At 40.0% G+C, this 16,981-nt stretch overlaps 1 protein-coding gene across 5 annotated transcripts in view; it reads right to left on the bottom strand.

Moving 5' to 3' along the window:
- Nucleotides 1-16,981, bottom strand: part of CEP128 (centrosomal protein 128) — a 428,984-nt gene that overhangs the window by 251,585 nt on the left and 160,418 nt on the right. For all 5 annotated transcript variants that reach the window (XM_043548663.1, XM_043548662.1, XM_037900795.2 and 2 more), the window contains 2 exons: nt 12,980-13,156; nt 8,597-8,656 (listed from right to left, as the gene is read on the bottom strand). In XM_043548663.1, the coding sequence (XP_043404598.1) occupies nt 8,597-8,656; nt 12,980-13,156 (237 nt within the window). The remainder of the gene's footprint in view (nt 1-8,596; nt 8,657-12,979; nt 13,157-16,981) is intronic.

Below are 16,981 nucleotides of genomic sequence, written 5' to 3' on the forward strand. Positions count from 1 at the left end.
AAACCACATAATGCATTGTCCAGTGAAAAAATATTTACTCCCAACCTGCCTCACATAAAGAATCCATTAAAGTATATGGATTAAACTACAATAGCTACAATAATAATAATTTAAAAAAAGGCCTATTCCCATAGTCTCCACTCCAATTAAGAACTGAGTTTTTAAGAGTTAAACCTGAACAAAACCATTTCTACACTCATAAATTCCCAGAACTAAAGAAGAAGGGAAGAAACAAAGAGAAGAAGATGGGGAAGGAAGAGACAATTGGACAGAAAAAGTGATGATTCTAAAGGGGAGTAGATTCCACCTTGAATGATAGTGAATGTGACAACAGGATGCAGAACAAATAATTTAAAATTGTAGGTACTGCAGTACTTTATTCAGTACCTAAAGACTAGCTTGATTCTGTCCTCGTACATGGGGATTGAGGATAACATGTCTAGAATTCGTACTCCAGCCTCAGGTCATAATTAAAAATGGAATTTGAGCCACTCCATTGAATGAGCCAAAAATCACCAATTTCAGGCACAGCCTATACAAAGATGACAATGTCATGATTATAGCAGGACTGTGAAAACTAACGCCAACACTTGCAGCTCTAACCGCATTCCCTTCAGCGTCAGCCACATGAACCACAAAATCATTTCCCATCTACCCCTCCCTTGACTGCGGTCAAGAGATATGTCCCCATACCTGAGTCCCTGATGCTGCAGCGGCTGAGACTACATTACAATCTTTGCTGTGAAATGGGATGAGACTGCTGGGTTTTGTGAGAGTATCATCAGATTTGCATATTAGTAAAGTGAAAATGTGTGAGGTTTTACAGAATGCTGTACATAATATATACATATTGTGACAAAGCTCTGTGCTTGTCTCCGTGCGTCCCATGTTTCCTGGCGGATTTCGCTAGCCTCAGAGGCTCACTGTGACCCTCCACGTAACCCTTCTTTCTCTAGAGACAAGAGTCACAGTCTACTGAGCCATTTTCATCATAAGCCAGCAAGGGAGGTGAGGAGAAATTATCCTTCCTTGCACAGTCTCTGTTGTCTTCCAGTCTCAGTGATTAATCAGGGGGCAAAGGTGGGGGGGGGGGGGAGCCCGGGCCTACCCCCTACTCCAGGCTTCAGCCCAGGGACCCTAATAATATCAGCTATGGTAGCTGACCTTTTAGAAACATGACATGTACAATTCCCTGGGCTACTTCCCCCACAGCAGCCCTCAATTCCTCAAGCTCCACTTCACCCTTACCTCAAGGCCTCCTTCCTTGTGCCTGATATGGTGTGTACTACTCAGCCTGTCCAATGGCACAACTTCCTTCCACAGCTCCTGACATGCACACCCACCTGACTAACTGGGAGGCTTTTAACTAGTTTCAGCCAGCCCCTGATTGGCTTCAGGTGTCCCAATCAACCTAGCATTCTCCCTGCCTTCTGGAAAGTTCTTAATTGGCCCCAGGTGTCTTAATTGACCTGGAACAGCTTCCATTTCACTTAACCTGGTACTAGGGATTTGTTTAGCCTGGAGCTAATGTATCTATCTATCTCCCACTACTTTTCCAGAGCCATCTGGCCTTGCCCCGTCACAATATATATACACACAGTTTAAAAAAAACTGAACAGAAAAAGCAGAAATCCCATTTGCAGTTAGCAGAAGTATCATTTCAGAACTAAGATGTAATCTGAGAGATGACTTTTAAAGCATTAAAAACAACCAGCTTTTATGCTAACAGCTAAATATTTAAGGTGTCAACCACTTTAAAAATAAGAAAAGCCCAGAACTTGAATATATTTTAACCACTTGCGCTTCAGTTCACTTGAGCGATTGGGTTTATTGAGGGACCAAGTTGGGGTTTAAATAGGAATACAGGGTTTTGGCTGTGAGACTCTTGTTTTCCCTGGTGCTCCAGAGATCCAGAGCAGCAGTGCCAGAGGATGCAGAGTCTCTTCAAGTGAGGCATCAGTGCTTGAAGAGATCTCCTCAGTGATGCTGCTTTGGGGCACCACGGAGCTAGAGCAGTAGTATCAAGAGCCCCTGAACAAGTGGCAAGGCTGCAGCATAGGGACACTGAACCTCATCTGCCCAGCCCATGGCCCCTATATACACCCACATATCTCACTCCTGATGCAAAAGCTTCTCCCTCACACATGTCCCAAATACCTCTGTTAAATCCCCCTTCTTCCAAACGCCCTTCTGAAGCACACGTGGATCCAAGTACATTTCTCTCCGGCTCCCGGCCACTCCCTGCTCTATCTTCAACATTTCTACTCACCCCACATTTATCTCCAGAGCACCATCACCTCCCCCAGAGTCCACCCCCATATACCTCTGCTGCCCAGAGGTATGAACAGACCTTACCAGAGGTATGTACAGACCACAACTAGGGAGAGAAATAGTTAGAAAACATCCATTAAAACAAAGTTTCAATGAAAAATTAAAATAAACTTTCCTAATATATTTGAAATTTGTTGTTTCTCATCAACACACCTATAGTCAGGAAAGGAAGATCTTCTAGGTTATGACAAATAAGGGAAATAAACTGTGTATTTCATTTTAAAAGTTCAAAAAGCAATCTATATCTGAGAAGTTATTAGTATGTCTGTGGGGGAGTAGTTTGTGGGGACTATTGAGCTTCAGAAACCTAATGATACATGAGGAAAACAAAACCAAATTTCAAAAAGGGAGCATTTTAAAACAGTGCCTCTGCAAAAGTTAGTTAAAAAAACGTGGAAAAAATTGCATGGAAAATTCAATTGTCCAACAAAGAATTACTGTGTCAAATGTGGAGTCTAAATTCAACCACTGCAGTATGAAACAGTCGATTTTTAGTCCTGCTCTAAGGGAAAATCTTGATGTAACCTCAATTATTGCATAGGTACTCTGTCACTCAAACACTCACACACCCCCAGAACCAAAACAATTTTTATCTATTTTCTCCTCAGCTAGCTATGAAAAAAATGGTTACTAATCTGTTCCATAACTGTTGTTCTTTGAGATGCGTTGCACATGTCCACTCCGCTCTTGGTGTTGGTGCATCCAGCTACAGCCATCAGAAACTTTTTCACTAGACAGTACCTGTTGTGTGGCTCGAGCTCTCCCTGTTGTCCGCACACAGGTATAAAGAGCAGAGCCATCCCTAGCCCCTCCCTTCTTGTCGTAACTCTGATACAGAGGGGCAGGACAGCGGGTTGTGGAATAGACATGGGAACACTTCTCAAAGAACAACAGTTATGGAACAGGTTAGTAAATATTTTCTTCTTCAAGTGATTGCACATGTGCGTTCAAATCTTGGTGACTTACAAACTTTCAGACAGGAGGTGGGATCGGAGTCTACTTCAATAGAGATTGGAGAACAATTTGTCCCACTCTAGCATCATCTCTGGAGTCTTGAGCCACAGCACAGTGAGAGGCAAATGTGTGGACCAAAGACCAGGGTACTGCTCTACAAATGTCTGCAGTTGGAACTTGTGCCAGAAAGGCTGCCAAGATCAACTGTGACCTCAACAAACGAGCTGTGATTCTGTCAGGTGGAGCAACATTAGCCAAGCCATAGCACATGTGTATGCAGGATGCGATCCAGGAAGAAATTCTCTGGTGGAGACTGATTGACCTCTTACTCTGCCTGTCACAAACAGCTGTGAGGATTTACAAAAGTGTCTAGTTCTATTCAGGTAAAACTCCAAGGTTCTTCTGATGTTCAAGCCATGCAAATGCTCTTCTTCCCTGGTCATATGTGGTTCTGGTAGAATATAGGCAAATAATTTGGCTGGTAGATGTGGAAAGAGGAAGCCACCCTTAGGACGAACTTCAGATGAGGATGTAGGTAAATCTTGTCCTTAAAAAAAGATTGTATGTGGAGATCCCAATATTAATGCCCACAGCTCCCTGACTCTTCTGGCCAAGCTAATAGCCACCAAAAAGGCCAACTTCATTGATAGATGCAGCAGTGAGCAGTAGTCAATGATTCAAATGGGGGACCCATACATCTTGACAATATTAAAATTAAGTTTAGATCCCACGATGAAACGGGGTCTTATAGTTGAGGGCATAATTTTTATTTGTTGATTAACAGCTCCAGAGGATTGAATGTTGACTGGCTAGGGGCAACACTGCTCTGCACTTGCAGTTTGGACTGGATTTTGACAAGGTAGGGGTAAAGCTACTACCGCCATGACCTTTATAAGAGACCCTGGGAGCTGCGGACAGGCTGAAAGGCAGTATGATGAACTAATGATTTTGATTTACCAGAAATCAGAGGTACTTCCTATCAGCTTGAATGATTGCCACAAGGAAGTAGGGATTTTTTAAATTGAGGGCAGCATACCAGTCCCTGGGATCCAGGGAAGGGATAGTAGAAGCTAGGGTGAACATGCGAAACTTTATCCTTTTTAAGGACTGTTGAGATGACACAAGTCTAAAATTGACCTGAGACCCCCTTCATTTTGGGGATTAAGAAATATGGGGAATAAAACCCCTTCCCTCTGATACCACATGGAACCTCCGCTATGGCTCCCTGGATAAGGAGTTTTTCATGAAAATGGTCCCTGAAGAGGGAAAGGGAGGAATGGTGGGAGGGATTAGTAGAAGCAAACTAGAGAATATATCCCACTTCCACCATGCTCAAGATCCACTTGTCCCAAGTAATCCAGGACCGAGCACTGCAGAAGTAGGAGAGACAGGGTTCAGGCCTGGAAAGATGGAGACTGGTATGTCAACCTCAACTGGCTCATAAAAATATCTGTTTTGTGATTCCTGAGTGTCTTGAGGGGCCGAGTGCCAAATCAGCGGGAGAGGGAGGCATACGCCTACAACTCTTTTTTGATAGGTCCTGCGGAAGAGGAGTGGAATGGGCCATCTGGTCCAAGAATAGTGAAGGAAACCTCAAATGGCAAGTCCTGGATAGTAGTCTGGACTTCATAGTGAAGACCAGAAAACTGCAGCCAGGATGATCTACACATGGCCACTGCAGAGGCCATGGTTCTACGTGCAGAGTCTGCTGCGTCCAACCCCCCCTGCGGTGAAGTTCCCATGATCAGTCTGCCCTCACAGACCAGGGAAGAGAACTCCTGCCTAGCATTCTCCGGAAGAAGCTCCTTTAACTTTTGCATGGAACCTCACAAATTTGCACAAACGAAGTCCCAACAAAGCTTGTTAGTTAGCAATATGTAGCTCCAAACACCCTGTCGAATGAATCTTTCTGCCAAATAAGTCCAGCCTTCTGGCATCTTTTGATTTGGAGGTGGCAGCCTGGTATCCCTGTTATTCTCTCTCATTAGCTGCTGTGACAACTAATGAGCGCAAAGGTGGGTGAATATACTCTACCCCTTGGGAGGGTACATAATACTTTCTTTCCACTTTTTTTAGAGGTTCAAGGCAAAGATGATAGACTCTGCCCCCAAAGCCTTTATTGGCTCTAATATCACCTTGTTAATTGGCAGAGATACTGTGGAGGGCCCCACCGATGATAAAAGGACAACTCGAGGGCTCCCTGACCTCTTTGACCTATGCACCTAAGCCTGCAACAATGCTTTTCAATAACTCCTGACAAACCTTAAAATCATCAGGAGGAGGAGAAGTTGTGCCAGATCAAATGCCCTCATCTGAAGAGGAAGCCAAGACCAGGGGGGATAGAATCTTGTCTACCAGCTGTTGCTCTGGATCTGGAACCTCCTCTTAATGCTTGATACCAGTCTTGGGGCTGGCCTCTTGAAACAGAGCCACTCTGTGTGTCGACTCAGCCTTTCTAGAGGAGTGCACTGAGTATGCACAGTGTTGGGTAGGTCTGGAAGCTGGGGGAAACCCTCAAGAGTTCCAGAATGGCCACTGAACCAGGGCAGGGTCCATTTCTCAGGTCCCATTCAAGAGTCACAGCAGTAGGTGGAAAGAAAGGATCTCTGCAGAGACCGGCATGTCCTGCTTTAGCACTGTGATATATTAAATCCCCCTCTGAGTTAGACAATGAGAATTCCCTTCCTTTGACCATGGTGGGGCTGATCCAGTCAGTGCCAGGGAACAGTGCCGAGGGCCTACTGGTGGATGGAGCAACACCATCAAAGCCCACTTCGCCTTGGGGCTTATCTGTGAAGAAGGCAACTGGAATACAAGAGGTTGAATTGCTGGCAAAAGTGGCAGTGGTGCCAAGGGACCAGACTCCTGTAAGGAAGGAGTCAAAAGCACTGAGAGGCAGAGCGGGTTTCTTACTGCTGCAAATGCCTCTAGGTAGGAGGCACATAGATGGCCTCTTGTTGCGGTGCTGAGGAAGTTGGCGGTGCTACTTCCAACACCGCACTCAATAATTCTCCTTGTGGAGCCAGAGCTGACTGTGCTGATTTAGGCACCAAGTTGGAGGAGGATGCTGAGGTTTCAGGTGCACTCTACTTGACTCCTCCTTGACCCTCTTACCAAACTTAGAGGGTGGAGACTTTCCCCTGGCCAGTGCCTCTGTGGAAGCTTTGTATTTCTTCCTCGGTATGAGCGAGGGAGAACAGTGCCAGGATCCTGCTAAAGCTGGAGGTGCACCGCTTTCTGAAACCGCAGCACTCAGCACCAAGTCAGATCGGGACAGTGGCAACAGTGGCCTGACCACTGCCTTCATCAACAGGAATTTCAGCCTAGCCTCCTTATCTTTCTTCACCCTAGGTTTGAACCCCCTGCAAGCCTGGCACCGGTCCCTCATATGTGCTTCTCCCAAGCACTTTAGGCAGCTGTTGTGCAGGTCACTCATGGGCATAGGCCTGGAGCCAGAAACACATGGCTTGAAATCTGATGACCAGGGCATACCTCAGTGTCATACATAGAAAAAACCCTGAACAGGGAAAACAAGAAGTCAAAAAAACTTTTAAAAAAAATATCTATAATACTGTTAAAACTTACTTTCGTAACATTACTAAGAATAGACTTACACTATATTCAAAAAGGCTGAGAGAAATAACAGTTCTGGTAGAAAACAGAGTTCCAATGACCGTTAGGGGTGGTAAGAAGGAACTGACAGGGGCTAAAGGCAGTTCTTCCCTCTATAACTACACACCACCCAACAGATACTACTGAGGGAAAAAGTTTCTGACAGCCATGCACTGGGTGCACTGATACTAAGAGTGGAATGCATATATGCAATTGTTCAAAGAACAACCAGGAAACACAAAATTTGGATTTCAGAAATGTTAGAAACCAAAGTCCCCATCTTTACAATATTCAACAGCAATTGCAGTGATCTGGAAGTAGAACTGAAGTGATTCCAGGTGATCAGAGATTCAGCCCAGAAATATAATCTTTTATATATAACGTGCAAATCTACAGAACTGCAGTATTTCTATTCCCTTCATTTCAGGTCTCCTCTACCAATAAGTAAAGAAACTCATTCGGCAGATTTATGAAAACAATTACTAAATGCTCTTTGGAAGGTCCTTCTAATACTGCCTAGGATGTCAGCGGCACCTATCTGAATAGGAGACTGTTTCCTATAAAGTTCTTGTCCTCTGATTCAAAATCTTATCTCTGTTATTTATAGTGATATTCACTCTTGATCTATGTGTATTACATACTAGCCCATCAATAACCTCAAGCCACCTTGCTAGCAAACAGATTCAACTTCTCCTCAGTCAGTTGGTCAACTTTTCTTCCCCTGCCATGACCCTTTTACACTGCAGAGGAAAAGGTTTGTTTCATGCAGTATAAAAGCTATTTTTAATCATGAGAAGCTTAATCCTATTAAAAGATACTGGATAAGACTGCTTACAGAGCTTGCAAAGTAAAAAGCAAGGGTTAGAAGTTACCAGTCATCTCTTTGAACCATTAAGCTGAGGCACAGAAATGAAAGCTTACAGTACGCTCACATGCCAGGGTTGGCAGGCTCATGAGAGATTTCCAAGTATGTGTGTACTCACATTATGTGGGTCATAGGCTTTAGAAGAAGGGTAAAAGGAAAATAGCACATTTTTCAAGAATCCAGTCTAAAAGCCTTTAGATATAAACCAAAACTGCTTAAAACAAAACATGTCTTGGCTTTTCTTATAGCCCTATAGAAAGAAGCATGCCTGTGGACTATAAACTTACCTTGTTTTACTCCAAAAGAATTGATAAAAGAGAAAAGGCAATCCAGGACCAAAGGGTCATATTTTCAGCAGGCTTCCATCATTTCACCCACAAATGCACTTGTTTTGCTGGGTGGTCAGAATTTGGGTGTGCTCAAATTTAGTGAGCACAATTAAGGGAGAAATGCTGTAAATTTGGCTCTACAAATATCTATCGCTTATTGATGCTAAGTACCATAACTGCCAATAAAAGGGCCAATAAAAAGGCTAAAATCTGATACTCTTCAGAAATATGGTGACACTTCACACTGGAAATCCCCTACTGCTACCCAGCAAGAGATAGCCAAAGACCTTCAGCTGAAAAAAATCATTACCATCTATTGGCTTGAAAGGCCAGTCACCACGCTGGAAATATCAATATACCTATCAGAGAAATGTCACAGGTTTTAAACTTTTTCTTTTTCTCTCTCCCTCAACCCCTTTTTAACCGCAATTTTCAAATACCATTTTTAGTGACCAAAACCAGCTTAATATTATTTTATACAATAATATCCAACAGATGAAGTTACCTTTGTTTCTGCTAACCAGCGATGAGGGTCATTCTTTAACCCAGGTGTAAGTGATATTGCCTGGAAAAAAAATTTAGACACAGAGGGAAATTTTTTCTTATTTACTGAACAAAATGAGCACACTAATTCAAAAAATCATGACTAAAGATCAGTATTGGAAGGTTTATTCCTAAATATTTTAAAGAGCTGTTAATTTTATATCGGTCACATTAAAGGATAAGGAATGCATTGCCATCAGTATAATTCTTGTTTAAAATGCAACTCAGGTACACAGTAATTCTGTTATTTTTCCTGCTTTATCCATATGATCACTACAACACTATGTAATTAGAACATCCTCAAAATGCTTAAATGTTTATTATTAGATTGCAGTTTACTGTATCAACAACAATGCATATTTGGAGTTGGGAAGGAATTCTCCTCCAAGGCAGATTGGAAGAGGCCCTGGGGTTTTTTTGCCTTTTTCTTTAGCATGGGGCACAGGTCACTTGCCAGAGGATTCTCTGCACGTCTTTAAACCATGATTTGAGGACTTCAATAGCTCAGACATAGGTGAGAGGTTTATTGCAGGAGTGGGTGGGTGAGATTCTGTGGCCTGCATTCTGGTCAGACTAGATGATCATAATAGTCCCTTCTGACCTTAATAGCTATGAGTTTATGAGTCTAAGATATATATTCTGGGTGCCCCTTTGTGAAAATTATGTTTAATTTACAGGGCAATGCAATTTACAACTATTGATCTGAATCACATGTTAAAATGCCTGTTGAAGGGTTAAAATCCATTGCTGATGTAATAACCTGGTATATGGATTTGTGTATAGACCCAAAGTCCAGAGTTTGGTCAAGAGGTCAGAGGCCTAGCAAATAGTGATTAGCTAAGAGAAAGCAGAATAACCAAAGATAACCTTGTTTTTGTTAAGATATGCCTGGTCAGCAAAACGCCAGATGTTGGGGGCAATAATTGTGTCTTATTCAAAGTTGCAAATAGAACAAAGAAGCCCTGTTTCTGTTCTGTTAGTTTCTTCTGTAGGGAGATGTTCTTCCCACATATCCAACCTTGAGTTTATGAAAGGTTCAAGCATGTCAGTATAAGATATGGCCTCCTCCCACCTCCCTTTCCCAGGAATCAATGCCTGCCTTAAAACCCAAATAAGCAACTCGAAAGACAATCTTTATTGCCATATACTTTCTCTGCTTCTTTGCTTTTACCCCTAAATATGTATCTGTTGTCAATCAAAGGAGCTACTTCATTCCTATGGACCTCAAATTGAATCCAACATATATTCTATACTAATACATTTATTAAAGTACTAATTAAATGCTAAATGTTAATTTGTTAACTTGAGACCATGGGCGGAGACATTATGTAACCTTTTGACCATTGGCTACTGTGCTATCATGCCTTGCAGCTAAACCTATCCGGGGGTGTGGGACTGCCTACCCCATCACTTTCCCTGCCCATGGAAAATATTGATTGACAGTGTCTCTGAGCCTAATAAGCGAGGTGACACTCCGTCAGCGCTGTACGTAATAAACTCCTATGTTTGACCTCTACATGGTGTGGATTTATGTCCTTCACTTGTTTGTTTGTTTGTTTCTCTGTTTGTTTTTTAAAAAGACTAGGTTCAGAGTCATCCAATCTCATTTCCTCCAGACTGTATGGCACCACATTGTGTAGCACAGAAGTAGTACAGGCTATTCTTGCTTGTGATTTCATTGTTAGCAATTTGGCTTTTCTTCTGGAATAGAACATGAGATTTTGACTGCTTTATTTAATTACACTTTTCTCGCTTTATCAAAGAGTGAGAGAAATGTACAGTGGGCACCAATAAAAACTCAATATTTGCTATTCCATTGTGATGATGGTATCTTCTATTCCAGCTATAAGAAGATACCATACTTACTTCAGGTATTTGAGATTGATGATTTCAAGTTCTTACATATCCCTTCTTGTATATTAAGGTAATAAAATTACTAATTAAGACAGAAGATAAATATGTACTGGGTATTTCATTAGCAAATCATACATCAGGTGGTCTGCCAGGCCTCTCTTCCACCAATCCCTTTTAAAGCCAACTACACCACAAATTAAAATGTGTTAAAAAGGAATTATTACACCTAATCTCTATATTTTTTTATTCAATGAATCTATTCCTTTTAGTGGGTTGTTTTTCATTACTTTTTTTTAAAGAAGTAGAAAAAAAATCTGTGTTTTGCACAGATCTGTATTTTTAATGGAAGTCTAGTTAAGTTCAATGTCCATTTAACATCTGATATATCCTCTTTTGTAGAGAACAAACCTGTATCATGCCTTATATATCCTGCTCTTTTCCATCTCAAAGTAGTATGACTTTATTTATTTTTTAATTTACAATACTTGTTGGACTGGGATACTTTTATCTGATATTCATGCAAAAAGGCCTTACTGTATGCCTTTTGGGGGCTTCTTTCGTGCAAGTCAAGTTATGTTTTTGTAAGAAGTCTATTCCTTTAACACTATTAAGTGGGTTCTACTACTGATGCCAAAATGAAAAGATCACAAGCAGTACTTCTTGTACTGATTTGTATCCTGAGACAGTCAAAATACTTAAGGGTTTTGGGGGGGGTTTTTTGCAGAGGAAGCAGAGGGGAGTTCATGTGGCAGCAAAAGACTGGTTGAAAAAAAAATCCCAACTGTTTATCTAGAATTCTTTAAGTTAAAACTCCACTTTGGGACAACTAGCAAATCTGGTCAGATTTTTGCTTTCAGGAGAATTCAGTGGATGAAGACTAGAGATTCTCTAGCTTCCTCCAATAGCACCATTATCTTCCTCTTAAACCCTCACAAGACAACAAGATTGCAGTGATACTCGTAGAAGAAAAGGACTTGAGTTAAACCTTTCCAGAGCCCTTGACAGAACCCATAGTGCTGGGGAGAGAAGCATCACTGAAGTCCAATGAGAGCCATGTTTTCTCTACTTCTCCCAGGGCCAACTGCACTGCCTCCATACAACACCTCTACCCAGTACCCATGGGAAGAGAGCAAGAAATTATTTTGCTGTAATAAAAATGATGTCCCCTTCATGGGCTAAAGCAAAGGTCAAGTGGCTCAAATATGTTTTAAACTTGCCAATGGCATGCAACTTAAGGGGTTTGATGAAACTGGATGAGTCAGGAGAAGCTGACATGCAAACTTTTCTTTTAAAATGAAAACAAAACCTCCATACTTTGGCATTACTTTTAAATTCCAAGTTAACTGTAATTTCTAGGAACCATATAAATTTAAACAATAATTCCATCTGTGCTGCTCAGTAGACTTTAGAAATCAAAACTTGGGAGTTCAGAAAAGGAGGAAAGTTAGGAAATTTGCTCTTTATTATGTGGTGAAATATTTAAACAGATCGATGTCTGTCTGCCAGGATGTCACACTCAGTTCATTACTCCAGAGTCTGAATATCATTAAAATATTTAGAGAAATTTCCATGTTGAAAAAAATGTCTATTTTCCCTTTTTTTAAGAAAGTACACTACAGCAGTAGCAACATTTACACTCTTCAAAAACCATAGTGTTAAGTGATAAAAGAATGTGTGTTAAAGTATAAAGCATAACTATCTCCATTCTCCATTTTTGTAATATTAGAAAATATATGACTTTTAAATTTGAAACACATTGTTCACAAGAATAAACATAAGACATTTTTTCTGTTGTACTACCAATCTTATTAAACAAACAGAATTTTTAAAATAAAAAATTAGTTTGAATTTAAGAAAGAATACTTTATTAAACTGAGTTTCTGAATCTTTGTTCAGAAACTATAGATTTTTTACCAAAGATTATCTTCATTATTTGCTAGAGTAGCATGCTGAGGTCTATTAATAAATACCCTAGGGGTTGAAATATACTGACACTTTCTCTCTTAACCACTTGTCATATGAGAGAGACAAGACACAATATGAATTACTGATATGACCCACAATTTTAAGATTTGAACATCATTTCCAAGCAAAACAGTAAGAAAGTTAATGTTCAATGTCAAACAATGAGCCAATGTGATGCAGTTTGCGACCAGGGACGTCATTTCACATCAACCACTAATAATCGGAAACCATTATTTATGAAGAAAAAGACTGGCAACTGAAAATAACAACTTCTGGTGATGCACAGGAGGGGGCTTATGTTATCTCTTTATAAGATACACAGCAACATGCGTCACTACACAATTCCATAATACGCTTAATACCATATTTTCTTAAATAGTGTCACCTGTCATATTTGAAATCTTTTACTTAAGAAACTATCTGTAGCAAATATGTGAATACAAGCAGTCATGCATAAAAATTCCCTTATAGTTATCCATTAGGTAGCAAACTAAAAATCTAAGGCAGACTGAAAACTAATAATTACTTTGAATTTCTCCACAGAGTCCCTGGAAAGGATTTCACAAGCTGCATCAATTTCACTTCCTATCATGGTGAGAATGGATTCTTGTTCTGTCTCTAGACAACGCAGCTGATCCCTAAACTGTAATCTGGACTCCTCCATCCTCCTCAAATGATCTTCTTCACTGCTTATCTGTTTATCCTGGGGCAAAAGAATGAAACAACAATAAAAAAAAAGATTTACTATTAAATTAATATAACTCCAGTATCCTTTTTTTTTTTTTTTTAAAGATTGTGCTTTCAGAATGCAAAGGGGCATTTCCCCAGATAGCTCTCAGAACTTTATTAAAAAAAAAAAAAAACATAAAAGGATAACTTTCATAGTAAATAGGCAGGAAATGTGAAGATTTTTAGCAAATAAGGCAGCTTGCCTTAATGACCTATGTCCTTGGCAAGTTATTGCCATATTAGATGGGAGATTTGAAATAATTTAACCAAATAATTAGGAAAAATGGGGAAAAATACTTTCATGCTAAAACACATTTCTGTTAACAGACCATAGCAAATCTGCCTTTCAATATGCAGTTTGAGCATATAAAGCTCACTAAACCTTCTAAGTCAAGGGAGCATACAGAATGTGGCAAATTATTATGACCAATAAATTGGTATTTTCTTGCACCCAATCCAGAAAAATACCAGCTACTGCCAATTCAATTTCAGCAAAACCCGTGAAAGGAAGCAAGGGGAGTTGTTCACACACTATGTTTAACAGGGATTCCCGTAACCTCAGGCAACCTCTAAACAGAATATCCACATATATACACAGTACTTATATGCAGTATGCAGTATACACACACACATGTTCATGTATTACACTACACATTATACTTTCAGAATTGCTCATTTAAAAAAAGACAACAGTTTTATGAAATTAAGATGAGCTAACAAATTTGACAGGTGTCCCGCAGAGAAGCCTGACTTTTTGTAATAGAGAAATACTCAAATTAAACAAACAGCAGCTACTTTAAATCAAAATCATCACAAGGATTTTACTATGCAGAGTTACTAGTCTTTGTATATTACATACTACCAGCACAGGAGTGTTGATGGTACTGTTATGATCTATGTTACTATGAATGCAGGTAATAAGGTTGCATTATTTAGCTTTATAATATCAGTACCCTCTGCCACCTCAGTATAGAGTGAATATGGAACATCACACTACACTCCAAAAAATCCAACCTGTTTAAAGAAATGACTCCTTAATTCGAAATTTTACTTTCTATTTCCTTTATCTATTTGTTTTTGATCAAGCAGCCAGCAGTTCCCCATCTTCTAATATCTTCAGGGACTAAAGGGGAAGGAAGTAGTCATGGTTAACTGGGATATGCATGAAGGGAAAAGGAAAAGGACAAAGTTGTTCAGAGATTTCTATCATCTCATCCTTACCTTCAAAAATAACCAAGCTATTTATGTCTATATATGCCATACCTCTTTACACTGAAATTTACACTCAGATGGAGAAAAGGTAGAAAATTAATAAATATTTCTTCAAGAATTATAGAAAAAATGGCTTTCACTAAAGAAAAAGACACAAGGTGCTTTACTTTATGTATTTGCACATCACATTTCTGAAGATGTATTATGATGACAATTAATATTAACTTTGAAGTTCTTGCACTACTTGGCTTACTCCAAATGCAGAGTATAGAGGATCCAATACACAAATACCAGCAATATTAATTGCATCATCTTATCTGGATTTATAATTGTCAATCTCAAGAGTGTTACTATTAATAAATCACCCTTTTCCTCCTACACAAACACTTTCAGAGAACTCCAGCTATGCGGGAGGGGAGGAACTAGGAGTTGCAGTAAATGTTGTGGGTGATTCAGAAAGTGATGCTCTTACCTGTACTGAATCAATGCCCTAGTCAGGTGTCAGGATACACTGTGTAGTTGTTCAAGCCACAGTCTTTCAAGGTGAGATATGAAATAATATGTAGCACTTATATTAGTATTTTTCACCTTTGAAACACCCTATGCACGTTAGCTACATAATCAACGAATCCAACAACCTAACCATGCATGGTCATTAAAGAGATCTTATGGCATTTTTATTTTTTTGTGTGAAAGTAGAAATGTTACCTCTGGTGCCCTTGCATTTTACCTATTTAATTTTTCCTGCAGTTTCAACTGGATACAGTACTTTACACTTCTTGCTGTGATGCTGTGCACTGTTAAACAGGTGTCTTGTGCTTCTCCACGCATAGACTGCATTTCAGTGCTGGATGAAATAATTCCCATATTTTATGGAATACCACTTTGGGATCCTTCTGGATAAATGGTGCTACTAACATATAAGCAGCTACTGCACATGTGCAGCAGGATATTTATCACATTACAGTATCAAGGAAAAATAATATATTTCCTTTTCAAAAGACTCAGTGCTGATAAAAATAGATGTCATAGTGGCTGTAAAAATGTTCTCATTTTTAAGCATGACAGCATAATAGTCTTATTAAAATGAGAGCCAGTTATAATGAAAAGACAATGATATAATAACAGAGGGCATTCTAGCTCTCCCTTTTCTCTTTTTGTCCCCCTAGCAATCCTGCACTAGAACCCAGCAGGACACACTGGGTCCCAGTGCCTCACCACCAGTCCAATTTCCCAAAAGCCCACATAAAGCAGGAAATTCATGGACAAATCCTTTTGAAAAGTCTCTGGAGGCAGCCTTCACAAAGTCAATGGTTTGGTGATGTTGCAATTACTTATCCAAATTGAACTCACTGATTCTTGTCTGGTGGGAATGGGGAGACAGATAATATAAAACAGATGAGCAAAAGATATTACTTTAAAAAAATTAGACCAGGTTTAAATAGACTTTTTCCCCAAAAATCAAGTAGATGGGATTTAAAATATCAAAGAAAGAACAATGGTCCAAAATTAATAAAATAAGCCCCAATCCTCCAAAGGGATCTCCTTAGGCAGATCTATACACCTGTTCCGAGTCTCACTGGAGTCCTAAGGAATAAGATTTTGAACAGACTCTTTCTCTTGGTTGGAATGAAACCAAAATAAAAAGCAAGGCACTGATAGTGAGGTACGGGGTCTGTCAACTACGGCATGATCCTGCAATTGGATCTTCCCAGGCGGGCCCTCTGAGTCCCATTAACATGAAACATAATAAAGACAATTTAGAGACAATTTAAAAGACAAAAAGTGGGGGAGGAAAGGATATACTAAAAAACTAAGATAGTGTGGTAATCCACAGAACTGCAGTTGGTCACAACTGACACCCTTCTTGGTCTTTCGCTTTAGTCATAAGGAACTCAAAATGAAACAAAATCTAGCCCAAACATTCTGTCCAGGCTTGATTGCTCAGTCCACTGCCTTAGTCTTCTTTCTCTGGAAAGCCACTTGCACACAAAGCCTTATCTCTAGTTGGGGTAAGCAACTGCCTCAATGTTTAACCAGAAGACACTTAACCCTTTCCCAGCAGGATCAACGCCAGCAAGCAAGGAGGGATGTTTCAGCCCATTACACTAATTTTAGCCTGTCTGGAGTAGAGTGTAAGAATTACTTCTCATGTCTTCCTTACAACACTCCTGCTAATATCATTCTGGGATGTGTTTGCTTTGTTTGCAATAGTGTTACACCATAGACTCATATTTAGCTTGTGACCCACTATGACCCCCAGATCCCTTCCCACAGTACTCCTTCCTAGGCAGTCATTTCTCATTTTGTATGAGTGCAACTGATTGTTCCTTCCTAAGCGCAGTACTTTGCATTTGTCTGTACTGAATTTCATCCTATTTTCTTCAGACCATTTCTCCAGATCATTTTGAATTTTAATCCTATCCTCCAAAGCATTTGCAACTCCTCCCAACTTGGTATCATCTGCAAACTTTATAAGTGTACATACTCTCTATGCCATTACCTAGTTCATTGATGAAGATATTGAACAGAACTGGATCACTGTGGGACCCCACTCGACACGCCCTTGCAGCTTGACTGTGAACCA

This window comes from Chelonia mydas, chromosome 6, assembly GCF_015237465.2.
Source record: "Chelonia mydas isolate rCheMyd1 chromosome 6, rCheMyd1.pri.v2, whole genome shotgun sequence".
In the NCBI taxonomy this organism is placed as follows: domain Eukaryota; kingdom Metazoa; phylum Chordata; order Testudines; family Cheloniidae; genus Chelonia; species Chelonia mydas.